Source organism: Enhydra lutris, unplaced genomic scaffold, assembly GCF_002288905.1.
Source record: "Enhydra lutris kenyoni isolate GAN:26980312 unplaced genomic scaffold, ASM228890v2 scaffoldscaffold82, whole genome shotgun sequence".
Taxonomy (NCBI): domain Eukaryota; kingdom Metazoa; phylum Chordata; class Mammalia; order Carnivora; family Mustelidae; genus Enhydra; species Enhydra lutris.
Window position 1 is genome coordinate 510261 of NW_019154166.1, and position 27898 is coordinate 538158.

The following is a 27898-nucleotide window of genomic DNA, read 5'->3' on the forward strand; positions in this document are numbered from 1 at the left end:
AATACCAGCTACTTCGGATCAGAAAGTAACAACTGCAAATTGAAACTGAGATCAAACTGAGGAAACACACCTGAATAAAAAAAAATTATGCCAATAAATAGACTTTTACTACCTCAGTTCTAAGACTAAATTTCTATTAAATTATTCGGAAGAGGATAAAAGTTCCATTACACAATTACGGATGACTTATCATTATGACTAAATATTCCAAAATACTTTTAATTTTATATCAGTATATATCAGTATATGTATATCAGTCACAACATGTTTTTAGTTAGGGAACTACTTATTTTTTATGATCAAGAAATATATTCTAATGTTTGAATTCATATTTTGAGGAACACTATTTTTTAAAAAAACTGAAGGAAAAAAAAACAGAATAGATCTCATGATGGATACTCAAAGCAGACACATCGTGATTCAATGTTTGACACCTAATATAGTTAATCCATTTATCGGTAAGTCATCAATACAACGTATGAATTTACACGTTGCTTTTCATTACTTCTTTTGTTACCATGCAACATAACAGGCCAAAAATATAAGTTTTTTGTAAGTGGGAGTTTGAAAAAAAAAATAGAGTATTCTTTTGGTAAATACATTTGCATTTGAAGATCAAACCTTTAGGGAATGCCTGGGTGGCTCAGTTGGTTAAACTTCAGCTCAGGTCATTGTCCCAGGGTCCTGGCATCAAATCCCCAGTTAGGCTCCCTGCTCCGCAGCGAGTCTGTTCCTCCCTCTCCCACTCACTCTCAAATAAAAATCTTTAGACAAATTGAAACTTTATGTTCAGCTTTTGAGAATAACTAACTAAAACTCATGAATAAAAAATGAGAAATAATTTTATTCCTTTATTAGATATTAACATCAAACTGTTCTTAAGTGTTTAACTTATTTATTTCCTTATTTTAAAAGATTTTATTTATTTGTTCCACAGAGAGAGACACAGCAAGAGAGGGAACAAAAGCAGGGGGAGTGGGGGAGAGAGAAGCAGGTTTCCCACCTAGCAGGAAGCCTGATGTGGGACTCGATACCAGGACTCGGGGATCATGACCCAAGCCAAAGGCAGACGCTTAATGACTGAGCCACCCAGGGCCCCGTGTTTAGCATATTTAATGAAGGAAAGATCTCGCTCCTGCTGAAACTACTTGGTCCAGGCTCTGAGCGCACGCCCATGGGGAAGAAGGAAACATATGCTGGCAGGAGGGGTCTGGGGGACCTCCTTGAGTGGGGGCCACAGGAAAAGTCATGCACCTGATGTAGGAGGTGTTGTTTGGGGGTCCCAACGCACATCCAGGCTGGGAAAGGCTGGGAAAGCAGGGATCTGGGGCTCCAGCACCAGGGCTGTGACAACTAAGGAGCAGCCTGGGGTTCAGTCACAAGCTGGGCGAGGTCCCCCAACACAGAGCTGCAGAATGAGACAGACGGGGCAGGCAGAGGAGAAGGGAGGGAAGAAGAAAGTGACAGAGAAGGTGTCAGCATCCCGGCCCCAGACGGGAGCTGGGACAGAACAGGAGCCCAGTACCTGTTTGCAGTCCGCGGGCTGAAGGCATGAACCCACGAGGCTCTCGGGGCAGCCTGGTCAAGTCCCTTCCTCTGCGGACCCCGCTTGCCTCTGTGAACCGGCAGTAGCAGCGTGGGGCAGGCGGGCGTGGCAGGCCGCTGGTGTCCGCTGGAGGGCGGAAGGCGCTCAGCGGGCTGCGGGGTACCGCGTCTGGCCCCTTCTGCGATCGCTGGAGAGCACGCGGGATGAACCGGGAAGGAGAGGGCGCGCGGGGGACAAGGGGTCCCGTGCCCAGAGCAGCGCACCGCACCGCACCGACGCGCTGGGAAGCCTAGGGTGACCAGGGAGTGCAGTGCCTGAAGCGCGGAGGGCGCGGGGCGCACTCTTGGTCTCTGCCAGAGACCCCTCCGGCTGCGGGAGGTGGGGCGGGAGCAGCAAGGGGAAAGGAGGGAGGGGCTGGGGGGACTTTCCGAATGGGACCTCGGCAGGTGTGGCTGCGGACGGGGGCGCTCGCCAAAGTCCGACAAAGAACGGCCGATCACCCCCTGGTCCGCATCCCCGGGCGCGCCTCTGTCCAGGTTGGCGCAGAGAAGGCTCGGAGCGCCGGGACGTGCCAGGGCCCAGGACGCTCCTGGAGCGCGGGTCCGAGGGGCTGGAGTCCGCAGGCGCCTCCCGCCGCCGCCGGGTGGCGGAGATGGGGGCAGGCGCGCTCCAGCGACCCTGCAGGGTGGCCCCGCCCCGTGGCCGCGGGGAGGCCACATGGGGTGGAGGCGGAGTTGGCACTGCCCCCCCAATCCGCGCGGACTGCGGCCCCTTCTTAAGCGCGCGGAGCCTCTCAGGGCCCCTCACTCGCCTCTCCCGTCGGTCTCCCTCCCGCGCTATGGCCTCCGCGCTGAGCTATGTCTCCAAGTTCAAGTCCTTCCTGATCTTGTTCCTCACCCCAATACTGCTGCTGCCACTCGTCATTCTGATGCCCGCCAAGGTCAGTTGCATCTCCGCGGACCCCGGGCGCCCACCCGGGATCCCTGAGCTGGAGCGCCTAGTGGCCCGCACTCCGGAGCTCCGGGTGCCAGATGGGAGGTGGTGCCAGCGAAGCATTTCCAGGGGCACAGAGACGGGGGGCTCACCGAACTTGGGGTTCACAGATCCCAGGGCACCCGGTGAGCACTGGAACCCAGAAGTTAGCACCGATCTTGGCCACACAGCCCATCCACAGGCTCAGTCCTGGCTCCAATCTCTTCCTACTGGACCACCGTCTCCCTCCCTCTGCCCCAAATGTCACCTGTGCCCGCAGCAAGGATGGGCTCCTGTCTTTCCCTCAAGCTCCCTCCTGGCTCTCCCTTTAGCAAGCGAGGACTTAGCTGTGGGTGGCTTCCCAGGTCAGTCAAGGACCCATACAGAAAGATCATCTCCTAAGGGGGTCCCGAGGGCTGTCCCTTCCACTCCCTGGCCTCCTCCGGAGCCTCAGTTTCCCCATCCATGATCTACATTTCTTGCCAGCTCCCAAGCCCTGGAAGGCACAGCGGAGTTCAAATCCTCTCTCAGCTGAAAGGCAGACCGAGTTGGCCTTCTCAGGCCGCGGCCTGCAGGGGCCAGGCAGGAGGCAGACGCATTCCCAGGCTTGCGCCTTGGGTGGCACGACCCAGGAAGGCAGGGGAAGCCGCGTCCCTCACCCGGCTGCCCAGCGCTCCCGGGAGGGAGGCAGAGGATGAATGGCCTTGGCCGCAAGGCGGGGGCGGGGCCGGGAGCCCAGGCCCCGGCTGGCCAGGCTGGGCTAGGCCGGGCTGTGGAAGCCCGTTTGGCAGAGGCCCGAGCCCTTTGAAGCCTTTTGTGGCTGCTGGCTGCTCCTTCCTCCTTCCCTCTTTCAGCGCCTTCTCTCTGAGCCCAGACAGGAAGCCTCCGGCACCCCCCTGCCACCCGGCAGGTTTGGGAAACAGAGGAGCTCTTGAGGGGACGCTCTGCGGGCAGTCCTGTGGGAGGGAGAGCTGGGCGGGGGTGGGGGTGTCAGGAAGCCCACCTGCGTGAGAACCGTGCTTCCCCCATTCACCCTCCACCCTGCGCTTTCTGGGCCTTGGTGTTCTCATCTGTGCAATGGGCAAGGGGGTGTGGCTCCCACTCTTGACGACTCTGGGTGCCAGAAGTGATAATGCCAGCTCCTAGGATGGGGAAGGAAGGCTGGGAGGGCCCTGGTGGAGCCAGGGACAGCAGGTCTAGCTGTGGGCCCCCTCCCCGCTGCCGTCCCAGCACCGAGCAGCCCTGTTTCCCTGCGGAAAGGGACGGTCTCAGGCAGGAGAGCTGGTCTGAGTTCTCCTGGCAGGGAGCGGTGTTGCCTGGGATAACGATGGTGGCTTGGCGGACCTTCCTGCATGGCCGGGACCCCACTCCCGCCCTCACACACGCACCCCTCTACATACCTGTGCACATGCATGCAGGTGGGTCCTGAGCCAGGACCCTCACCTCAGGGTGTGTGTGCGGGTCAGAAACCTGCCCTGGGAGTGAGGAGCAGGCCAGGGACAGAGAGACGGAGTTGGGGGACGGGGAGTCGTTCAGTGGTGGCCATCAGGTGCTTCCCTCTGGGCGGCTGCACCCCTGTGTCTTGTGTTCTCGGCTCTGTGCCTTTTGTTGGGGTCACTACCAAAGAGCTCCCGCCTACACCCCCACGGCCAGCTGCACCGTTGTGCGAGGAAACCCGGAGGTACCCGGCATGAGGCAGGGCTTCCAGGAAGCCAGCGGGCTCTTGGCAGCGTGGGAGGCACTGACCAACGGACCCAGGGGGCAGCGGCTCCCGGTGCTGCCACCCCTGCTGGGGCGCCCCCCTTCCCCCTCCCCTCCCACCTCTCCTCTTACCGCACCTTGCTCCCTGGCTGGCTTTGTCCCTGTATCACTTAACCTGCCTTTTCTCTGGGTCTTTTCTTTAAAAGATCACTCTTTGCTAAGATAGACAATGCATTCACCGTATTGCTTATTTTATTAAAATTATTTAAAAATCCTCATTTTCAAGGTCTGTGAAGCATAGAGTAAAAATGAAAACGCCCGCAAATGCCCTAACTCACACCCACACACAGATAGGCTCCCTCAGCCACATTTTCTCGAAGGACTGTGTCCTGGACACTTGTTTATTAATAATTACATAAATAATGAGCCACGGTTTTATTCGGTTGTGCACTGAAGGTATAGCTGTTGGGCGGTGCTAGATGCCGGATCCCCCCCGTAAATCCCAAGCCCGCCTCCCTCTCGGCCCTAAGCGCCCTTCCAGACACATTCCCAGCTGCCTACGTGGGGCGCCTCCAGGAACCTCGCCGTGAAAACTGGTGACACGGGCAACCATTTCTCAGTTTAGAGGGTGAAGGTCACCAAGCCCTTTCAGTACACGGTGTGTCAACGGGAGCTCTTGAGGGAGCAAGGCAGCAGGGGGCTGGGGCAGAGAGTTGGGGGAGTAAAGTCTGGAGTTGCTTCGTATGGTCACAGCTGGAGAAGGTTGTCCTGGCGTGACTCGTGGGGCAGGGGCCAGGGGGCGGCACCCAGCCCTGCTCCAGCCGCTCCCGCCCCCTGCAGAACCATCAGTGACGGGATGTCAGGTGTGGACACGGGGCAGGTGCCCTGGGCGCTCCTGGGAGGCTGAAGCAGGGTTTCAGGCCAGTGCTGCATGCCCAGGACAGAGTGAAGCCGGCACCACGGGTTCTCGCTGGTTGTTCAGTGTTGGGTGTTGTGCTGGGTGGGGGCCAGGCAGGGGCGGCCCTCAGGGTGGGAACTGCTGGGGGCACAGAGCCAGGCTGTGGGCGTGGGCGAGGAGAAACGCGGAGCCCACTGCTGGCGCTCCCTCCAGTTCAGGGGCTGCGTGCGCCAAAGCGCTTGTGACCGAGAACCCAGCCTCTGGCCCTGCCACAGGGGGCGGGAACTCAGGGGCCAGGGGGGGGGGGGGGGGGTGGCTGGACAGGTCTGTGTGCACCCGCTCCTAGCAGAGGGTCTCCCAAGTCATGCTGAGGCATTTGGGGTTGGTCCTGAGGGCAACAGAGGCCTCAGGTCCTTCTGAACAGATCTGCAGATTGAAAGAGGGAAGCACGCGGTGCTGGACGTGGGGAGGTCAGATTGGGAGGTCCCAGGTGCGAGGTGTGGTGGGCGCGGTGGAGATGTGAGGGGAAGGTGCTGGAGAGTCGGAGGTAGGAGCTGTGGGTGTTGGCGGCTGATCTGGCCACGGGGCTGGGAGGAGGGAGAGGCCAGTCTGGGTGGGCACTGATGCTGCCATTGAACACGCTGGGGTTCTAGGGAGATGGGTGACACCATCCACGTCCCCAGAGGCAATGACTCAGGACCGAAGAATTTACACCACGAACCCAAAGTCCCACAGCTAGCAAGGGGCCAGCTGCGGGCTCACACGGGGACCGGGTCAGCCTCATGGCAAAGCCAAGGTCCCAGTATCTCCATGGCCAAAGGGCAGGGAGAGGCAGCTTACCCAAGATTGAACACCAACGGGAGAGCACCAGGCCTTTGTGAGCAGAGATGCTGATGGAAACACGCAGTACCATCCTCATCCTCTCCGCTCTCCCCATAACCCTGGAGTCACGGGACCGGCGGTTTCTGAATGAGCTGGTTTGCAGGGACTCGGGGCAGCCTCTGGAGAAGGAAATGGGGTAGAAGCAGTTGCTGGAGCTTTGTGGAGACCCCTCAACATAGGTGAGCAGAGAAGCTGGGGGATCCCAGCCCCCAGGGATGGCAGAGAAGGCCACTAGCTCCCCTGCGGGACACCAGAGGGGAAGGAGAAGCTCCTGCCCAGTCTGGAGTGTTTGCAGCTGTGAGGATGGTCAGGTGTTGTTAAAGATCGTGCAGATCTGCTGGGACTTAGACGGGCTGCGTCTCAGTAGATCCGCTGTGCACGAAACACGCCTGACCCAGCGGGCCTCACGGCAGTGCCCAGGACCCTCACGTCAGCCTTTGTGGTGCCTAAGCCTCCACGCCGGGGGAGTCTTGACCGAGAGGGACAAAAGGAGGGCTGTGTGGATGCTGTTGGCCCAGAGGGTATGCAGCCGCCCAGCGCCACGGGGACACTGCGCCCACGCGGAGAGCCCAGGGAAAGATGCAAACTCAGCATCCTAAGCATGACTCCTATGGGTGCATAACGGCTTCTGCTCCCGATAGGGTGGGAGAAGTGCCAGGGGGGCCATCGGAAGTGTGGGAGCTCGGGACTGATCTCTTCCCCCTCCTCTCCTGCTCTCTCTGGGGAGGCACAAGGGCTGGCTGAGCACCTCGGCAGGAAGGCAGGGGCAGGAGGCCCTTGTCTGTGGGTCCTGGGGCTCCTCGGGGTCTGAGCCACGGATGGTCCCTCTGATGTCGCCACTGCCCACGGCCGTCCCCCCACCCCAGCACGCTGCGGTGGGAAGGGGGACGCCAGCCGGCGAGGTCTCAGGGCCGTCTCCTCAGTTTGTCAGGTGTGCCTACGTCATCATCCTCATGGCCGTCTACTGGTGCACCGAGGTCATCCCTCTGGCAGTCACCTCCCTCATGCCCGCCTTGCTCTTCCCGCTCTTAAAGATTCTGGACTCCAAGCAGGTGAGCAGCCCTGGGGGTCTTCCTGCATCCCCACCATGGGGCACCCTCCAAGCCCCTCTTGGAACTGCCTGGGCCGCGGGGGAACCTGTCCGTCCGGCATGGACACAGACCACGTGACCTCCCCTCCCCCCTCCAAGTGGCCCCTGGAGTCGGGACCAGATTTGGGGTCAGCACCTGGTCTGGGTCAGCATCTGGTTGGCGTACCCGTCTCGAGGACTGGGGGCCCAGGGCTGCCCTGACTGGCCCCGTGCTGCCCCCCAGGTGTGTGTCCAGTACATGAAGGACACAAACATGCTGTTCCTGGGTGGTCTCATCATGGCGGTGGCTGTGGAGCGCTGGAACCTGCACAAGAGGATAGCCCTGCGGACGCTCCTCTGGGTGGGGGCCAAGCCTGCACAGTGAGCACCCTTCTTGCTCTGGCCCCGGGCAGGGGCTGTGTGGCTCAGTCCCCATCACCCACAGGCCAGCCCTGGCCATGGGCTTTCCTGGGCGTGGCAGGCAGGTGGCCCCCTGGATGAGCACGTGACCGTCTTAGCTGGGTGACCAGAGGGGGCGAGTGAGCAGTGGTGACTAAGGGCTCTTTGACTGCAGGGGAGACTCTGGAGGCGGGGCTGCGTGTTCCACAGGAAACAAGGCGGGCAGAGGCTGGATCAAGCCCTGCCTGAAACCCCTAGGGGTTTTGTGGGGAAAGCAGGAAAGGGATGTCTCAGCAATTCAGCTCAGGAAACAGAAAGGTCATCCCCCCCCAAAGCTGGTGTGTGTATACCACCCCCCCCCCCCGCAAAGAAGCCATTGCCTTACCTTCCCCCACATCACTCATGGCTCTGCAAGACCTCCCCTGCCCACCACAGGCCGCTTCCAGCTAGCCCATGGAGTCGATTGGGGCCCAACCAGGGCCCCAAGCAGACAGAGCACTTTACCCAGATGGGGGGGTGCTGTCCCTGCCACCCTGTTCTGGAGCGGAGGAAGGGACAGGCTGAATAACCTGCTGGTGGCCACACGGGGATCAGACCGGGGGGGTCTCAGCCTTGCCCCTCTCACTGGGGACTCGGACTGCACCTTTCTTTGTGGGCAGTGTGCACCATCGGTGATGGCATGTCCCCAGCTGCTCCTTGGGAGGCAGCAGGGGGTGACTTCACCAAGGATTCCTCCCGGGATGGCCATGTGCCGGGGTCTGTGCCGCCGGGCCGGGCCGGGAGCACACGCACGCTGTGGCCCTTCCAGTGGACCACGGCCAGAGCCCTCGGGTGGAGGGCTTGTGACTCCCTGATCTGTTACACACCGTGGCCTCAGACCACGAATGGTTTACAGGCGCGGACAAAGAACCATTGCGAGTTCTAGAGATTCAAGACCTCAGGGGCGTCAGCGTTCTACTCCTCGGGGTCCTTGATGTCTCCTCTCTGTCAGGGTGGGCCTCATTCTGGAGAGCCGCTCACATTCGGCTCCGAATCGAGGAGGGTCGCACGCGCTGCTCTGTTCCTTCTGCCCTCGGCTCCTCTCGTGACCTCAGCTCCAGACGTCCTGGGGGTGGGGGGGGGGTTGTAGTTGAGCCCCCGGGGGCCGTGAAGTGCTGTGTCATTCATTCACACAAACTCAGGCTTTCCTCCTGGCCTGGGTCCCAGCCTTTGATCTTATGGGTCCGTGAGGTGCAGTGCGCAGCCCTGGACCCCTTCCAGGCCGACCGGTGATCTTGGGCCCCTGTGGGCACAGAGACCATGGAGCAGAATCAGGCCCTTCCCCAGCTCATGGCTGAAGGAGGGAGTGGACGTGGAATCAGTTCCTCCCTCCGTCCGAGGGAGGGTGCAGGCGGGTGTGCTCAGCCCTAGCTGCCATGCACTGGGAGGGGGGCCACAGAGAAGGGGCTCATGTCTGAAGGCCACAAGGAGTTCATGTCTCGTGGGTGATGGAGGTGGACCCTGGGGGAGATGAGGTGTTACAAGTGAAGGAAGCATGTTTCTGAACAGTTTGTGGACCCCGTCTCCTGCCACAGGGAGGGGGCAAAGTGCGTGTGGGGAAGTGGGGGTCACCCCGGAGGGAAGTCCCGCTTCCCCAGGCCCCTTCCATGGCTCCCTGACTGCCCTGGGGACAGCTCTCCCTTGCCAGGTGGGAGCTCCTTACAGCTGTGCCTGGGTCTCCGTTCTCTCAGTGCCCAGTGGCCAGCCGGGGACATCAGTGATGTTTGTAGGGGTGAGGCGGGGCGGGGGCAAGGCCCCATGTTGTACTCCCCTCCCCCACAACCCAGTCTTGAGCTGGTGCTGCCCCAGGCATCCCCGCAGGGGTCCCAGCCTCCCCCACACCCCCCCCCCGTGGCTCCCTGGGGGCTGCGGGCAGAGGGGCTGGGACTGTCCGGAGTCCTCCCCGCCTCTCCTCTGCAGGCTGATGCTGGGCTTCATGGGCGCCACAGCCTTTCTGTCCATGTGGATCAGCAACACGGCCACCACAGCCATGATGGTGCCCATCGTGGAGGCCGTGCTGCAGCAGATGGAGGCCGCCGCCGCCGCCGCCGAGGCCGGCCGGGGAGCCCTGGAGCTGGCAGACAAGGGCAAGGCGGGCACGCTGCCAGGTGGGTCCCCAGCCCACGCGGCGGGCACCCATGCGGGCGGCTGTCCTATCCGTTGCCTTAAACAGGAGAACGCTCAGGAAATGCTGCTTCTGTAAGTTTTAGGAATGTGACTATTGCATAAAAGTCAGAGCTCAGGTCGCGCTTACGGCAAGACCCCCTGTGTGGTTTCTGCCAACGGCTGGAACCGGAGCTGTCACCGGATTGATCGTTGGGGACCCTCCAGTGAGGGTGCCCCTCACCCCTTCCATGCTTGCTCCCGTTCGGGGCGCCCTCTGCTTGCCACTCCCACAGGGGTCGAGGGGGCCCCATGTTGGCATCCCGACGAGACCCCGAGCTCAGGGAGGTCAGAGAGTGCCTCTTTACTCCCCGCCACGTTCACACCCCATCCCTGGGGCTGCGCTCAGCACGGAGACGCAGTGGGCTGGGGACCGTGCAGCCCAGCAGGCCAGGTCCAGAGTCTCCTGATACAGCTCATCTGACTTGGGGGTGCCTCAGCCAGACACCGAGGGCGCCAGGAGGGGGACAGGACTTGCCGGGGGAGAGAGCCCGTGAGGGGGATCTGGACCCCTCCCCCCGGCCCCCGGTGGAGGGACCAGCGGGAACAGGGACAGGGTGATGGGAGGGGAGGGCATGGGTCTGCATGGCTGGATGTGTGGGGAACCTGGCGGGCCAGAGAAGGAGGTGGGTGCACAGCGTGGGGGCTGGGGGCTGACCCGCGGGGCTCCCGGCAGACTGGCCTGTCCCAGCCTCAGGTTGGGGCAGGGTTGGGAGCTGGAGTGCGGGGCCCGCACCGCCTCATCCCACAGTGTGCCCCCCACAGGGAGCCAAGTGACCTTCGAGGGCCCCCCTGAGGGCCGGCGGTCTGACGGCGACAGGAGGAGCTTGTGCAAGGCCATGACTCTGTGCGTGTGCTACGCGGCCAGCATCGGGGGCACCGCCACGCTGACGGGCACGGGACCCAACGTGGTGCTTCTGGGACAGATGCACGAGTGAGTCGTGGGCATGCCTTCAGGGGACGTGAGGAGGGCCCGGGGCGGGGGCACTCCCATCTTTCCCTCCTGCTGCGGGCCTGCACCTGCCCAGGACCCCACAAACTGCTGGCCTTCTGCTGGGGTGGGGGGCGAGGGTGAGTCCTGCCTTGCTTCGCCGACACTCGCCCCGAGAGAGAATGTGCACCCAGCACGGAGCTGACGTCCTGGGAGATGAACGCGTGGGGCCGCACGCTGGTCCTGTGAACAGTGCTGCCCTATGGTGTCAGCGAAGGGCTAGGGGTCAGGTTACATGTTGCCTCCGCGTGCCCTTGGGGGCCCCAGGGGGATCACAGGGCCTGTCTGTGCCTTCCCCGAACCACAGAGGGACACAGACCGTGGGCAGGCGGTGCTGGGATCACAGGGAGGCCAGCCCCGTCCGTGGACAGCAGCTGATGCGGGGTCCTGGGCAGGCGGCATGAGGGTTCCCACGCAGAGGGGAGCCCTGGACCAGGCAGGCGGGGCCGCTGGGCGGTGGGAAGAGCCCTGGACCAGGCAGGCGGGTCGTTGGGCGGTGGGAAGGAGCCCGGCCCGCAGACACTTGAGGTCTAACACGCAGGCGGTTTGGATCTTGAGAGCACTTGCTGTAATGATAGCCCACGGTTCTCCCTGACATCCGCCAGGGCAGCATGGGGAAGGCTGTGTCTGTTTTCATGCCTGCCGGCCAGGCCAAAGAACCTGCCCCTGGAGCTGGAGGGCAGGGCCTGCCGCGTGGGGACCCTTCACCAGCCCCAGAGAAGGGACCCCCACCCCGGCCCGGCCCGGGGAGCTCTGGAAACTCCCTCTCTCCCATGCAGAGCGGGCTCTGAGGCGTCCGGGAGCCCTGAAGCTCTTGCTCCATTTCCGTGAGCACAAGGGGTGTTATTTTGGCATAGATGGGCCCTGACTCAGGCGGGGCCCCCAGTGGGGTCTGGCTCTGCAGGTGGGGCGGTCGGCCACTCCCCAGGCCTGTCCTGAGTGTGGCGGGGCCCCTGCCATGGAGGAGGGACCAGCGTCTCTCTCTTCATTCAGGCTGTTCCCCGCCAGCAAAGACCTGGTGAACTTCGCCTCTTGGTTCGGGTTTGCCTTCCCCAACATGCTGGTGATGCTGCTGCTGGCTTGGCTGTGGCTCCAGTGCGTGTACATGAGGCTGAGGTGAGTGCGAGCGGCAGCCGTGCCCCCCCCCCCCCCCAGCCCTGGCCCCAGGCCACTCCTCCAGGCTCCTGCCACCCAGCTCCACCCGCCGTCCTTCTTGCGGGACGTACATTCCCTACCTTTCCGCCTTCCTACCACCGGGCTGCAGGGCCAGCTCCGATGTGGGTCCCCCCGCAGGGAAACCGTGCCCCACTTTGCGACCCCAGCTCTGTTTGGGACGAGCTATTCACTCGGTCCCCGGGCTTCCCTCTGGCCAGTGCTGGCGCCAGCCTTCCTGGGACCTGAGCTCCTCCAGCAGCTGTGGCGGTCCCTCTCTGTCCCTGCACCCAGCCTGGCTCCCGGCCCCTGGGGGGACGCGTGGGGGTGGGTCAAAGCAGCTATGGAGATGCTCATCCCCTTTGCAAACCCACACCCAGTGGCCTGTGCCCATCAGTCCCCTCAGGGCCCCCGGCTCAGGACCTCATCTGTACCTAATTACCTGTGAAAGTCTCACCTCCTGATGCCGTCACACTGGGGGGTCAGGGTTTCAACCTGTGACCATGGGGGACACAGTTCCATCCATAAAGGTTCCCTCTTGGGGAGATGGAGGCCTGCTGCCTTCGACTGCCCCGAGGCCCACTGAGCTCCCTGCAGGGACCCAAGGCCACTGGGGTACGACCAGCCTCCGGGGGTCTCGCCATCAGGAGACCCAGCCGTGGCCTCTGGTGTGGCCCCTGCCGGCCTTCTGATGGGGGAGCCCGCCTGTGGCCACGGTCAACCGGCCACGCCAGCTCAGGGACCCTTGCTGACCCAACTAAGAGCATGGTCGGGGGGGGCAGCCCCCAGGACGCCTGGAACAAGGGGAGAAGCGACGGATGCTCGTGGGCCCAGGCCACGCCTGCCACATCCCGGCCCCGGTGACCCCTGCTGCCAGGCCTTGTAGAGGCAGCACCTGCCTCAGCGGTGGGGGGCGCCCTTTCTCTCCCACTCGAGTCCCTCATCTGGGCAACATCAAGGTGGCTGCCTCCAGCCTCGTCCAGGAAAACTACCTTCCTGAGCTCACAGATGGCCTCAGAGGCCACATCCGGCCACAGGATCACGGGCCCCCGAGGACTAATGGGACGCTACCGCAGGCCTGTACCCAACTTTGCTAATGGGCTGGACCCCTGCCCTCCCGTGAAGTCTGCCCCAGGGTCCAAGAGGGACTGCCACGGGGCCAATTCTCTTGGCCTTCAGGCAGCCTGGGGCTGGACAATCCCACAGGCCTGAACCCAGGGCACCAATGGCCCTGGTCTGCCCCTCCCCATGGCCAGGGCACCCTCAGCACCTGTCCACGGACCCCTCTCCCTCCCTATCCCTCGCGCCAGCACACCCTGGAGGTCCTGCTGGGCGCCCCAGGCAGGTTGTGGGTGGCTGTGGCCTCTGGTTCCCAGGGAGCCCCCAAGAGCAGAGCCACCCGACACCTGTGCCCCTCTAACCACGAGCTCCCACCCTGCTTCTCCTTGGCCCTGGCCACTTAGACCCGTCCTTGTTCTCCGTGTCCTCGTGAGCCCCCCCGCAGACCCCATGATGGGGCCTGGCATCTCAGCCCCGGGGCCCCGGTGGGACCACCCCTGGGTGAGGAAGACCCCTGCCAGAGCTGGCTCCAGAATTTTCCCCGTTCATCCCCCAAATGGCAGAAGCCGCTGGTTCCCAGGTGACCAGGCACCTGCCACGTCCCCCTTACCGGGGCGGCCCCAACTCTGCCTATTTCTGCCTCCTCCCACCCCTCCCACGGCCCCTTGGCATCCACTGCCCTGACATCCCATCCAGCCTGGCCGCCCACCTGTGCCCTCCGACCGCTGTGGAAGGCCCTGTCATTCGAGAGTCCCCTGGGCCATGTGCTGGGCACACATCGCAGAGCCTGCCCCCACCGGGTTCTGTGGGGCAAGGCTGGCAGGGGATGGAAGTAGGCCTGGGGTAGGGGCTTGCTCGAGGCTGCACCGTGTGCCTTCCGCCACGTCCTGCTGCCCAGCGTCTGGCCTTCCATCTGACCGGCTGGCCGGCCCTGAGCCACCCAGCCTGCCTCACGGGCTTCTCATCCCTGCATCTTTAGTTTCAAGAAGTCCTGGGGCTGTGGGCTGGAGAGCAGGAACCACGAGAAGGCCGCTTACGAGGTGCTGCGGGAGGAGTACAGGAAGCTGGGGCCCTTCTCCTTCGCCGAGGCCAACGTCCTGCTCTGCTTCGTCCTGCTGGTCGGCCTGTGGTTCTCCCGGGACCCCGGCTTCATGCCTGGCTGGGTGTCGCTGGCCTGGGAGGAGGGCGAGACGAAGTAAGTCACGGGCTCCCTCACCCCCGGTGAGTTCTGCCCCTCGATTTCTCCTCCCCAGCCCTCATGACAGGCCCGCAGATGGGTCCCTGTGGCCAGGCAGGGTGGCCCGGCTCTGACAGGGAGAGATTTGCTCAGCCAGGAGTTCTGGCTTTCAAACCTCTGCTCTGCCATCTGTCCTCCCTCTGAAGACAGACGGGGTCTCAGGGCTGGGGAAGCAAGAGGAGAGAGGGACAGCCAGGACGGTGGGAGCAGAGGGGCCGTTGGAGGGCTAGGAGGGGCCGAGGAGGCAGAAACAGGTGGATGTCGGGCTGGGCCTCTGCAGAGACCTGGCGGGGAGGGCGTGTGCACCTTCCCTCCAGGCCGAGCTGTCCTGTGGTCAGAAGGAAGCAAGGTTCCCGGACGGAACCTTGGGCGGGGGTTCCCGATGTTGCACATGTAGCTCAGGAAGGTCTGCTGGGGTTGGCAGCCGGGCCCTGGCAGGTGCCCTGGGGAGCACGGGATTCTAGGCCGTCTGATAAGGACCCGTCACCGTGCTCGCCCCAGGAGCCCCATGGACCGAGAGGGCAGTGAGCTGCACGGGGTCACCCCGCCGGGGGCAGAGCCGGGCTGAGATGAGGCTGTCCTGGCTTCCAGCTGCGGTTCCGTCCGTGTGGCTCTCTTGCTGCTGGCCCTCGAGGCCCAGTCCGCGCACTCAGTGCGCCTGTGCACTCAGTGCGCCTGTGCACACAGAGCGGGTTTGCTGGGTGGCAGCCCCGAAGTTGGCCGGGCACGTCCTGTGTGCTGTCCCCTATAGGTACGTGTCTGACGCCACCGTGGCCACTTTCGTGGCCACCTTGCTGTTCGTCGTGCCTTCGCAGAAGCCCCAGTTTAGCTTCCGAGGCCAGACCGAGGAGGGTAAGGCTCCGCCCCACCTGACACTCATCAGGGTGGGGCCCCGAGGGAGGGCACCGCCTGGGCGGAGAGGCCTGGCCGGAGGCTACTTCGGGGGTGGGGTGGGGTGGTGGGGGTGTGTGTGTGGGGGGTGTGTGTTTGTCAGCCCCTCCCCAGGGACTGTCCTTTGCAAGCCCTCTTCTCCTGTGCTCTTTATATGTCAGAAATCTTATCGATGTTACAACAGGAACAGAAGAATGTTTCCAATTTCCCTCAAAGCCATCAGTGTATTTTGGTTTCTCCTTTCCGGTCTTTGCTAGGATGCGTGTGTATACATGGCTGTGATTCTCACACACACACACACACACACACACACACACACACTCAGCTCGAATTCTGGTTTTCTGTCCTGCGGGTTTTTGTGTTTTTACGCTGGGAACATGTCCTGTTAAAGACACAGCCTCCGACTTTATTTTCTCTAATAACAGCATGGTTGCGAGGGGCTGTGCTGTTCTCCTCTTACGAAACATTGTGATTGTTTTTAATTTTTCACAATTAGAAATGAGTGTTTTCATGTATGTAGCTTTTTCCTTCAGGGTGTTTCCTTGGGATAAATTTCCAGGAGCAATGTTGCCGTAAGAGTATATATGTCTTAACGGCTCTTAAGTGTGTCACCGAATGGCTTTTCAGAAAGATTTTGCCAGTTTCTATGCCTGCAGGAGTGTGTGACATTTCTACCACATCTTCACCAGCAACGGGTATTGTGATTGTTGTGGGTTTTAGCTGATTTATGGATAGGAGAGCGTGCCATTGTGCTCATGGGCTGTGATTTCCCTTGAGTAGATCTCTTGTTTCCTAATGCAGCTCTGGGTCGTGTGTGTGTGTTTTATGGTTTCTCCTCAGAAAGGAAAGCTCCGTTTTACCCCCCTGCGCTGCTGACCTGGAAGGTGACCCAGGAGAAAGTGCCCTGGGGCATCGTGTTGTTGCTGGGGGGCGGCTTTGCCCTGGCCAAAGGATGTGAGGTAAGCCCCCGCTGCAGGCTGCCCGGCCCTCTTGTGCCAGAGGATGTCGGGAACTCTGTCCCTCCACTCACACCCTGGCTCTGTGGGCACTGGCTCTACGTCTGTCTGCTCCAGAGAGCCACAGGTGTCTTGAGGACAGGGACCCTCTTGACACCAAGGAGTGGATGGGTGGACGGATGGATGGATGGACGGACCTGCATAGAGAAAGTGCTCTGAGCAGTCGCAGCGGTGGGAGAATAAGTGGTCAGGGCATGCCAGCTAAGAGCGGCGGAGGACGCTGTGAGGTCTTCTCTGGGGTTTGGCAACAGTGACCCGTGTCTCTTCCCACCGTCTTGTTCTTCCACTCACTGAACTCTTTGATTGCACGGCTGACATTTAAGCATGTTTTCTCTCGGGCCTCTGCGGGGCTCAGTCGATTGAGTCTCTGCCTTAGGCTCGGGTCATGATCCCGGGGTCTTTGGATGGAGCCCTGCGTGGGGCCCCTGTTTGGTGGGGAGTCTGCTTCCCCCTCTCCTTCTGTGATCTCTCTCATTCTCTCTCAAATAAATAAATAAAATATTTTTTAAAAAAATAAGCATTTTTTCTCTATCTAAAAAAAATTTTCTTGGGGCACCTGGGTGGCTAAGTGGGTTAAGCCTCTGCCTTTGGCTCAGGTCATGATCCCAGGGTCCTGGGATCGAGCCCCACGTCGGGCTCTCTACTCGGTGGGGAGCCTCCTTCCCTCCCGTCTCTCTCTGCCTGCCTCTCTGCCTACTTGTGATCTCTCTCTCTCTCTGTCAAATAAATAAAATAAAATCTTTTAAAAAAGTAAATAACATTTTCTCTATCTAGGTATAGAGCAGCACAGAAGGGGAGGGTCAGCTTTTGGGAGAAAACATCCCCAAATATAACTTTCTCACTTCCCTCCTTCCTCAATATAAAAGAAGTGAGGTAGAGAGATGAGCCCCCTTGGTGCTGTATCCCACATCCATCCTGGTACCCATCCTTCCATTGGTGGATCCGTCATTCCACCCATCCTTCTGTCTGTCCATCCATCTGACCCACCCTCCAACCATTTGTCTGTGTGCTTATCCATCCATTCACCCACCCAGAAGTCGAAGGTCAGAGACAGACGGGGCCCATCTTGTTTCTGCTGTTCCTTCAGCATCTAGAGGGGAGCCCAGTGACCGACAGAGCATGAGTATCTCCTCGATGAATAAATCTGTCTGTCTGGTCACCTCTCCATCCAGTCGTCCGTCCGTCCATCGCCATTCACTCACTCACTCATCCGTTCACCGAGCATCTCTGTCATGTCCGTGTGACATCAGGCCTGGGTCACCCGTTCACTGAGCATCCCTGTCATGTCTGTGTGACATCGGGCCTGGGAACGACAGATGCGGTTGATCATGCTTCCGCTCTGAGGCCTTTGCGGCCTGCAGAGCGGCCATATCTGGAAGAGCATGTCGGGAAGACAGACACCTGGGTGAGGAGGGGGCGTAGGGTGCCTCCCTCAGGAGCCGCGGGGGACACGGCCAGTGTGGCTCGGAGAAGCCGCTGGGCTGAGAGCCAAGATAAGGGGGTGGGGGACTGCGCTCAGCGGGCAGCCACTGAAGGGTGGAGGCCAGTGACTCGGTCAGACCCGTACTGTTGGATCTCCTCCCTCGTGTGCAGTGGGGCCCAGGCAGGGAGGGGCTGAGCGAGGTCAAGTCTGTGTTCAGCACCTCCGTCTGACTCCGTCTCAGCACTGGGCTCCCCGAACCACGCGCTCCTGGCTCAGATCCCTTTCCCGAGCACAAAGAGCTACAGGGGCTGAGAGGTGCTGAGCCACTCTGGGTGACCAGGGGCTGCGTGACGATCAAAGAAAGGGGGACAGGGCCTTTAGGGTGGCACCCGGCCCCCCGGGTTGGACAGCAGGTGGGTGGGGAGCCCCGGGGAGTAGACCCTGGGTCAGAGAGGAGGAATTCAGGCTGGGGCATGTTGAGTGTGACTCTGGGCTAACATTCAGTTCGTGGACTGGCCGAGCTGGAAACAGCCCTAGGAGAGAGAGGTGAGGGATGGAGTCGGAAGTGCAGGAGAGGCTGAGCTCCCTGGGGAAGGACCAGGGTCGCTCCCAGCCCTCGGTGACTGCTCTCCCTGCTTCCCAGGCCTCAGGGCTGTCTGAATGGATGGGGAAGCAGATGGAGCCCTTGCGCTCTGTGCCCCCCGCAGCCGTCACCTTGATCCTGTCCCTGCTCGTCGCCGTGTTCACTGAATGCACAAGCAATGTGGCCACCACAACCCTGTTCCTGCCCATCTTTGCCTCCATGGTAAGTGATCTGCCGGGGAGATGACCCTTAGCCGTCATGTCACGGGAAGCCGTCAACCTGTGACCATCTCCTGGGTCCCCAGAGGGACAGTGAGATGGGGGGGCCAGAGCCCAGCCACGCTTCGAGGTCCTTCTTTGTACCCCCCATGCTCACCAACGTGCAAGGCAAGAACCAGGCCCTCTAGGATCACGTGTAAATGTGGCTGGTTATGTCTCAAGCTGAGGAGACAGGATCCGCAGCAAGGAGGGGTCTGGGGTATGTGGCTCGGGGCACGCGGGTGGGTAGCTGAGCAGGGCCGCTGCTGGCTGGAGCCCACCGGGAGGAAGTCCCGGGAAACAGGGTCTTGGGGATGGTAGGAGGCAGAGGACTTTCAGGGAAGATTCAGTAGCCCAGGGCGCTGGGCCCAGAGGAAGTGGGTGGTGCGGAGGGGACCCGAGGGCCAGGCTGGAGTTCTGTGCTTCGGGCAAGCGTGCGTTGGAGCTGGGGTGGAACTTCTCCTTTTGCCCCTCGCTGCCCGTGGTCCCGGCCTCAGGGTGGTGCAGCAGGAGCCCGGGGCTGGGCTCGGAGGACCCAAGGGGCCCTCAAATGTGGCCCCTCAGTTCCCACCTGAGCTTGGGGCCACGGGAGTCCTCCGTGGGCAGCGGCATGAGCCTGGGAGAGGCCGTGGTTGCCGCTGTGGAGTCGGGAGCTAGACTCACAGACATCTCAGCTCAGCATCAAACCGGTAGGTGCCCACTCGGCCGCCCCACATCCACGAGAGCGGAAGGAAAACCCAGCGGTTTTCCGGTCCCATTCTGAGTGGAGGGGAAAGTGGTGTGGCGCCCCCTCTCCAGCAGTGTGGCCTCCCCCGCACCCCGGGAAAGGCCGGGTGTGGTCCCGTCCAGCCCAGAGCCGGACCAATGGTGGTTTGCACCTGAGGGCGCACCCAGGCCCTTTGAAAACAGGCTCCTCTAGAATCAGAGTCCATGGCGGCCCCATGAGGCCCCGGAACTTCTCCTCGGCCTCTACCTGCAGGAGAGGGGCAGGTGGTGACCCCCGACCACAGCCGGGTCACAGGGGCCCATGGGAGACATACGCCATGCAGGGCCAGGGCCAGGGCAAAAGGGGGTTCAGGAGAGAGACCGGGCCCTGCTGGCGCCTCTCAACCCCTCCCAGTGGGCATGAGCCTGGGTGTGGCCTTTCCCGAGACCTGTTTACCTGCAGGACCCATAACCTGAAGCCGCTTCTGCCCTCGGACTGAGCAGTTTCATGTCTGGGGACGTAGCTCAGGGAGTTCATCAGAGGGGCTCATAGGCCTTTAAGACAGAGCAGCACATCCCAGACCCATTAGAAACACGGTGTCATAGCCGCGGGGGATGGGTGAGAGGAGACGGAGTCACATGCTGTGACACCGTCAAGCATTGGGGGAAGTCACGGTTTTGAAGGGTATTTAAAGTTGAAAACATCGTGCACACATGGATAATAAATGCCCATAACCCCAGAGGGTGCAGACCCTGACCCTCCAGCCTCCCCGCCTAGGGACGACTTCGATTATTAATTTCTCTTTCTTTAAGATTTTGTTTATTTATTTGATAGACAGAGATCACAAGCAGGCAGAGAGGCAGGCAGAGAGAGAGGGAGAAGCAGGCTCCCCACTGAGCAGAGAGCCCGATGTGGGGCTCGATCCCAGGACCCTGGGACCATGACCTGAGCTGAAGGCTTTAACCCACTGAGCCACCCGGGTGTCCCCAATTATTAGTTTCTTAGGTATCTTTCCAATTGTATTACACATGCCCTCACACACACGCGCGCACGCACACAAGCACATTGTTTTTAGACAAACGGCATTGTTGTATCATCCCATTTTGCATCTTCACTCTGTTTTCCTCCAACCCCTCTCTGGCATCTTCCCGTCTAGCAGGACAGTCATGGCCGCGAGCCGATACTCATCTACAACCGCTTTATTGAACCACCGGCTTCCGAGGCGCCGAGCACATGGCTGGGTCTGTCTCCCGAGTGTTTTGCTGCTAGAATGTTGCATGTGTGTCTGTCCTTGTGCGCATGTACATCTGCACGATGGATTGTGAATTTTGATAGAAATCGGAACATAGCAATTACATCATTCATTCATTCAACAGATGCTTAATGAATGTCAGCTGTGCACTAGGGGTTGTGAGATGTGGATGAATTTTAAGCTGCAGAGTAAAAACAGATGGATACCCAATTCCATATGCAAAACGATCCCCCGTGTGTGTAAGAACAATGTACATCCACAGGCAAGAAGATCCGGGCCTTCTAGGTCTGGGAAAGGACGGACAGACAGGCGCACACGTGGGCTGTGGGAACGGCCCAAGGCTGAGCGGCCAGTGTGGTCTCCGGCACGTAGTGGGTGGCCAGGAGACAGATGCTGAATGAATGAGCAGCGTCAGAAAGGCCTCCCTGGAGGGCGCCTGGGTGGCTCAGTGGGTTAAGCCTCTGCCTTCAGCTCAGGTCATGGTCTCAGGGTCCTGGGATCGAGCCCCGCATCGGGCTCTCTGCTCAGCGGGGAGCCTCCTTCCTTCTCTCTCTCTGCCTGCCTCTCTGCCTACTTGTGATCTCTGTTTGTCAAGTAAATAAATAAAATCTTTATAAAAAGAAAGAAAGGAAGAAAGGCCTCCCTGGGAGGCGGCTCCGAGTTCAGCCTTCAGAGTCCAGCACGATTATCATCCAGACCCGTGGCAAAGGGTAGAGGGGCCAGAGGGACAAAGGGCCTGGGGCTGGGAATGCACACAGGGCGTTTGGGGAACGCTTTTCAGGAAGAGGCCCTGGGAGCCTTTGCCCTGCCCATTTGTGACCCACAGTGCTGTGTTTCTCCCCAGTCCCGTTCCATCGGCCTCAACCCGCTCTACGTCATGCTGCCCTGCACGCTGAGCGCATCCTTTGCCTTCATGCTGCCTGTGGCCACCCCGCCCAATGCCATCGTGTTTGCTTACGGACACCTCAAGGTTTCGGACATGGTAATGCAGCCCTGCCCTCGCTCCCATCCGCGGGGATGCTCCGTCGTGAGGGGCGGGTGCCCCCTTTACCAACGGCGCCTGCTGCCGTGCGACGTGCTGGTCCCGTGGCCTTCGCTGGCCTTTATCAGCGTCTTCGCTCCTCTTTGGAAATGATCTCGAGTATCGTAGACTGTTCTGTCTCCCAGAGCTGAGAGCTGGGTTCTGGGAGCTCCCAAGCCCTCACCGAGACCTTGGGAGGGGTGAGGGGGGCTGTCCCACAGGGCCAGGAAGGGCTTTGCAAACTAGCAAGAACACATGACACCCATCGGGAGGGGCATGGGTGAGGGGCGGGAGCAGGGAGGGGGACTCAGAGACCACTACCCAGGAGCAGGTACCGCCTTGGGTGGGGACGGATGCAGACAGAGGAGGACCCCCCACACACCTTTGGCTGTGGCTGTGACAGGAGGGGGAGGCTGGAAGTGAAGGGTTAGTTACTGTAGAGCTTCTGCTGGGGGCCTCGGGCCACCTCCCTGGGGCTGTTTCCCGGTGCTCACCTGGGCAGGAGGACCCACCTGTCCCACCCATTTCCTGGAGGCTCTGAGCAGCCCCTGCCACCCCGCCTGGTTCTGTCTGGGGGTGGGGTGAGCGCGGAGCACAGCCCAAGGACAGGACCCCCTCCTCCGAGGGCTCTGGCTCCCAGTGTCCCGGTCACCTTCGTTCTGACCACCCGGCCTACCCAGTGGGTGCTGACGCTGACCTTGCTTTTCCTCAGGTGAAAACGGGACTCATGATGAACGTAATTGGAGTCCTCTGCGTGTTTCTGGCGGTGAACACCTGGGGACGGGTCATTTTTGACTTGGATCATTTCCCTGAATGGGCTAACGTGACCAACATCGAGACCTAGGGACAGACGCACGGCACGGCCCACCACCCCGCTCTGCCCTCCTGAGGACCCCCGAGCCTTCCAGCACACCTTGCAACAGAGCCCTGGGGTTCCCTCCCCAGAGTGACCCGGCGACGCCCACACCCCCACGGAGACCGCACCAAGGGTCGGTTCCTCCCCCAGGCCCAGGTTCAGAGCTGGGGAGGGGCAGCTGCTGGGAGGATGTGGAGGGATTTGCCGGAGACTCAGGGGGTGTCTGTGTTTCCCGGGGGGCCCTGCCATCACTTCTAGGGCAGGTGGGCTCCTGAGGGGCCAGGACGCAGGCTGCCAGCTGGCCCCAAGCTGGGCTCTGGTGTCCACTCGCTCCGTCCAGGTCATCAAGGTGAAGATCAGATCCCAGCTAGGGAAGCGAGAGGTGGGCCTCCTGTAGCTGGCCTCGCGCTGCCTCCGGGCGGCTCTCCTGCTCCTGGAAAGGACGACCCCAGCCAGGGACACAATGTCTGGAATTCCAGAGCCTCCTGGAGTCATGGGGACACGGTGCCACCACCGAAGGACGAGGAATTTGGACTGAGAACTTCTGGCCACTGCCTGTAGCACGCGGCTGGCTGACCCGCTTCCCTCCCTCCCTCGGTCCCTCTCAGTGGACGTCTGGGCCCCTTCGCCGTCCTTCCATGCACACCCTTTGTTGCCTGGGCCGACGGACACTCAGACCCCTTGGCTGGGGCCCTCTAGCGCACCTGTTCCTCCCGAGGGCTCAGCCCCTCCGGCCACCCCACATAGCTGGGGTCACACTCCAAGTCTGGGCAGCAATGGCTCCTTTGGGGCCACCAGTGGGTATCTGGGTCCTCTCCCACCTGCTGGCTCAGAGTGGACGCCGCTGATCCCTGCAGAGAGCAGGGGCCTGTCGGAGCATGTCCGGGCAGAGCATGGGCGTCCTTGGCTGACTGGCCTCAGCAGCCAGGCCCGGTGACAGCAGAGCTCGCGGGGAACAAGCCGTGCCGGTGGCCCCTGAGCAGACAGCACCTGCAGTGGCCCGGGCAAAGCTTGCCGAGTGGCCACGGGGACCCCCAACAGTGACATGACACACACCCATCCCCGCCTGCCAACCTCCTTTCCTTTGTGGAGGAGAAGCAGTCGCGAGAGCACATTAGGCTCCTCGATGGCGTTGGTCAGGGCCAGGGAAGTCAGGAAGTCGGGAACTCAAGGAAACGCTCTCGAGGACCCGGGACATCTCTGGCTCCCGGGGTGGGTGGTTCCCCACGGCCCCATGTGTCTTCCCCCAGGAGGGCCACCAGCTCTGGCTTTCCACGGGGGCAGGTGCCTGAGCGAACCCTGGCTCGCCGCCCACTCCTGTCCCTGGTGCCCCCGCTGGCTCTCTCCCTGGGTCCTTGCAGCGGCCTCGTGAGATGGGCCTGTGTGGGTCCTCCGAGGACACGGAGGCTCCGAGGGGCCAAGTCACATGTCCAGAGTCGCGCACCGAGTGAGCGGCCACGCGGCTCTAACCGGACCTTCCACCCTCCTGTCCGCTGCTCCTCAGCCGGCCGCTAAGGGCCTCGGTGCCACGGGGCCTGCAGGGAACGGTCGGCCTGTCCACCCCAAGGCCTGCCTGCTCCAGGAACAGTGACGAACTAGCTGCCTCCTCAGAGGTGGGCTTGGGACTGCCGGGGGCGTCCAGCTGGAGAGAGCGCGGTGGTGGCTGCCCGTCCCCTCCAAGGCCAGCCGGCTGGCCCTCTCCTGCTGTGCACGGCGGAGGGCGCCCCGAGGACCCGCGCTGGCTGCCGGTCCAGCACTGGGACGTTGGCTGACCCGGAGCGGGTCGCCGTGCGTGTGGTGGGAAAGGAAACGAGCGATCCGTGCGGCGAGTGGGCGCATACCTGGTGGTGGTGACTGAGGTCACCGAGGCGGCCTGTGTGGCGGGGCTGGGGAGGGGTGGGGCTGGGGAGGGGTGGGGCTGGGGAGGGGTGGGGCTTCCCCAGGCCGGCAGCGAGCTGGCTGGGGGCTTCTGGGGAGGAGACCCCCAGGCTGAAGACTGACCACAGGCTGTTGCCACACGACTTCTGACGCCGGAGCTGCTCTGACCTTCACAGCGGGTCAGGACGGTGCTGGGCTGCGGTGACCGCAGCCTGAGCCACGCGGGCGTTCAACATCGTCGGGACAGGGAGTCAGAGGGACACGGCCTCTGGGGCCACCGGGCTCCTGTGCACTCCATGCCTTCATGGCCACACGCTGGCCTTGTGCCACACACGCGTGGGCACCGCGGGCAGGAGGAAGGGGCGTGACGGGGCCCGCAGCGTCTTCCCCTTTTGTCGGGAGAGCACCTTCTCAGCAGGCCTGTGGTCGGCCCTCCGTGAGTCACCGGCCCCACTTGGGCGTTGACAAAGGGTAAACCGAGCATCGAGCATGGTGCGTGTATCACAAGACTGGTCAGGACTCGTCTCCTGGGCTCAGGGAATGGGCTTGTGTTTCCTTAAATTGGGAGATTTCCACCCATCACAAAATCCGGGTTCTGGCAGGAGAACAGTGGGGGTGCTGTTGGGTTGGTGATGAACAGGGTCTGGCACTCTGGCCCTTTCAAGGGCTGCCCTCACCCCAGGCCCGTCTCTGGGCTTCAGTTTCCAGCAGGAAGGGCCCCTGTCTGGGGCTACTGCAGCCTGGGAGGGCTTGGCCTGGAGTGTTGTACTCGGGTCCCCCCGGTCTCCGCCGTTTGCTAGAAGTCCTCTCAGACCTCTTCCCCATCGATATTTTGCCTCTTACGTTTTGTGAAGAGGATCCGCCTCAGACTCCGTGTCCTCTCTTCCTGGCGCCCGGATCAGACATCTGGGCCCAAGGTTTGCTGAGCACAGTCCTGACCAGGACCGCGGTCTGACCTGGGGCGCCTTGCAAAGGTCCTCATCCGCGACCCCTGAACTGGGGTGTTTCCCTGTCCCGCGGAGCCGAGACCTTCCTTGGGGGAAGGGGGAGTCCCTCCTCCCACCACCCCTCACACGCTGTCACCACGAACAGATGGCGAGATGTCTGCTCCGGGTCCCAAGCAGGGAAGGAGATCAGTGGCACCGTCCAGTCCTCAGAACGGACACGGCCATGCCCTTGCTCATAGAACAGACCAAGTGTGGGACCGTCTGGTTTAAAGCCGCACTAGGCGGTCCTCTTCTTGGCTCCGACCCGTCTTCCACGGGCTCCTTCCTTCTGGTCCCACAGCCTCTTAAAAGCTGTGTCTCCCAACCCACCAGGGAAGCTCCTTTTCAAAATGAAAATAAATGGATTCCTCCAAGGTCATCATCCACACACATTCGCCATCGGGGGCTGAAGTCCTGGCCCTCGGGGCTCGGCTCTCTCTCCCTCGATGTCCAGATTCAGGAGGCGGGCTCTCTCTTCCCTCGTGTGAGTGTCTGAACGCCCCCGTCCCCGCTCGGAGTCGCGGCTGCCCCTGTCTGGTCGCCGTCCTGCACCAAGCACGGCCTGCTTCCAGCTCTCCAGCGTCAAGAAGTTCCAGAATTCCGTCTTGGAATGCTGTTATCCAACCGGGAAAGCTGGGATAGTGTTTGTCTTTTTAAAAAGTTAACATCAAACCCATCCAAGAAAGCCCCCCAGGGCAAAACGGGGTTGAGAGGTGTCCCTCCCACACAGACCTCGAGGCCTCCAGCCGCCCCCACCTGGGAGGGAGTTTGCCGACAGCATCTTCCGCGTCTTCCCAGAAACATCCAGATCCACAAGCTTCTGCCTCTCCATCGCACGGGGAGCCTTCGCACGTGGCGTCTGTCCTCGTTTCCACCCTTCCCCTTAATTTATTTGCAGATCATTCCATTTCAGGACATATTAATTGTAACTAGTTTATCTTTTAATCCGAGAGTCGATCTTGTTTTAAATCGATGTAACATGAATTTCGGGGACTTGCACGGATCTTGAGCGGAACGTTCAGTGTTTCAGGCACCTGTATGCACCTTGTAAGTGACAACCACCGCCACCTCCCCCCAGTCCCTTCTCCCCCCCCCTCCCCAACCCCCCCCCCCCCCCCCCCCAGGCCACCCCTGTTCCCGGACACCTGTCACCATGGGCTCCATTTGCTCCCTGAACTTCCTATAGATGGAACCGTAATGTACATCCTGGCTCATGTCGGACATATTTGCTGCACAAAATGCTTCCGATAATCATTCCTTTGCGATTGTTGCCGAGGGCAGCTCTGTGGTGTGAATCAGCTGCGGTGTGTCCACTGTCCTCGGGTGGACTTTCGGGGTGTTCCAGCTTGGGACTACCGTGAATAAAGCTGTTAAACTCTCTGCACGAGGCTGTTTGCAGACGTGTGTTTTCATTTCTCGCAAGTGTGTGGCCGGGAGTAAGCCCCAGACTCCTTGGAAGCTGTGTCACGACCATCGTGTTCCATCGTGAGCCCAGCTGAGAAACAAGTCCCCTACGGACTGACATCCGGGCCACTGCCAGTGTTTCCCTAACACCGTGGCAGACGGGTCCGAACCTACATCTTCGTGAACCTATGTGGGGAGAGCACTTTCCAAAAGGGCAGGCCGGATGGAAGGCTGGGTGTTTGAACCTGGCACAGATACTCCCCGGTTGCTTTCCAAAGACGCCGCGCCAGTATTTACTCCCAAAGCTGTCCCTGAACTCCGTGTACCATCAGGCTTCTCAGTCTTTGCCAATCTGACCCTTGAAGGATACCATCTCGTGATTTTCACCCTCTTTCTTTAAATGACATAGTAACATCAAAAAAATTTTCACATATTTATAACCCGTTTGTGTCTCTTTTTTTGGTGAACCCCCTTTTCCCCATTTATTTTTTGAGAGTTTTTAAAAAGGCCTTTTCTTATTCATTTGTGAGAACTCTTTATATATTAAGGAAACTAGCCATTTGGCATGGGAATATTTATACTGTACGTTAAGAGCTGCTGAGGCTAGTCACTCTCTATTCTTCTGCGGAATCTTCCCCGCGCTCCCGTACTAGCAATTCTGACAAACTTTCCATAAGAATTTCCGAATCAGCTTCTCTAGTGCCAAAAACAACCTGGTCAGCGTTTACCTCTCTGGCCATCTCTCCTACTGTTCTCCCTCCCTCCCTCTCCAGGGCTTCCCGGCTTCTGCACTGTTGGTATTTGGGGCTGGAACTGTTCTTTGCTGTTCTGTGCCCTGTGGGATATCCAGCGGCGTCTTGGCTTCTACTCACCAGATGCTAAGAGCACCCCCACACCCCCACCCCTCTGTGACGATGAACCACGGCTCCATGCGGTGCCAAGTGTCCGGGAACGTGGGCTCAGCCCAGCGGGCTGTGCCAGACTCCTTGCTGCTCCCAGAGCCCCGGGGTCACCCCTGCCCCATACCCTGTCGCTCTGTTCATTCTCCAGCATGGGATATAACTCACTCGCGACGCTCTTCCTTCTGTCTCTCTCGACCGGTGGAAGGGCAAGGCTCACGAGGAGAGCGGGGTATTTCTCTGACTGCTGACTCCTGTGTCCCCTGTGTCTAGACCACATCTGGGGCACAGTGTAGGATGATTTGGGGTTTTTCCCCATTCAATAGTTCGTTTTGCTTTTAAATTGGTAAATGAGGCATGCAGAACCTGCAGCTCAGGTCACAATCCAAGTGTCCTGAGATTAAGTCCCGCAGACGGCAGGCTCCTTGCTCAGCCGGGAGCCTGCTTCTCCCTCTCCCTCTGCCTGCCACTCTCCCCGCTTATGCTCTCTCTCTCTCTCTCAAATAAATCAATAAAATCTTCCCCCAAAATGGGGTAAATGAATAGATCAGAGTAGGTTTGTAGATGAGGTTAGAGGAGAAATTACTATAGTAGATTCCTTCTACACAACAAGATGAT

General features: G+C 60.5%; 1 protein-coding gene across 4 annotated transcripts; it reads left to right on the forward strand.

Annotated features, from left to right (window-relative positions):
- Positions 1-2384: 2384 nt before the first annotated feature.
- Positions 2385-22101, forward strand: LOC111161191 (solute carrier family 13 member 5). Of its 4 annotated transcripts, none has more exons than XM_022524764.1 (12): positions 2385-2486; positions 6923-7051; positions 7313-7449; positions 9427-9614; positions 10435-10603; positions 11654-11776; positions 13851-14066; positions 14860-14960; positions 15840-15958; positions 18082-18243; positions 21081-21218; positions 21970-22101. In XM_022524764.1, exons 1-12 carry the CDS (start codon positions 2385-2387, stop codon positions 22099-22101), a joined length of 1716 nt encoding a protein of 571 aa, XP_022380472.1. The 4 variants fall into 4 exon arrangements, with proteins under 4 accessions (XP_022380472.1, XP_022380473.1, XP_022380475.1 ...); XM_022524765.1 differs by having other exon boundaries at positions 9478-9614; XM_022524767.1 differs by lacking the exon at positions 21081-21218.
- Positions 22102-27898: the final 5797 nt, after the last annotated feature.

Bases quoted from the DNA above. Each gene is read 5' to 3' on its own strand.
- LOC111161191 (XM_022524764.1), top strand. From the start codon at position 2,385: ATGGCCTCCGCGCTGAGCTATGTCTCCAAGTTCAAGTCCTTCCTGATC. The intron at 10,604-11,653 runs GTGAGTCGTGGG...CTCTTCATTCAG, and splicing joins CTTCTGGGACAGATGCACGA to GCTGTTCCCCGCCAGCAAAG. The intron at 14,961-15,839 runs GTAAGGCTCCGC...GTTTCTCCTCAG, and splicing joins CCGAGGCCAGACCGAGGAGG to AAAGGAAAGCTCCGTTTTAC.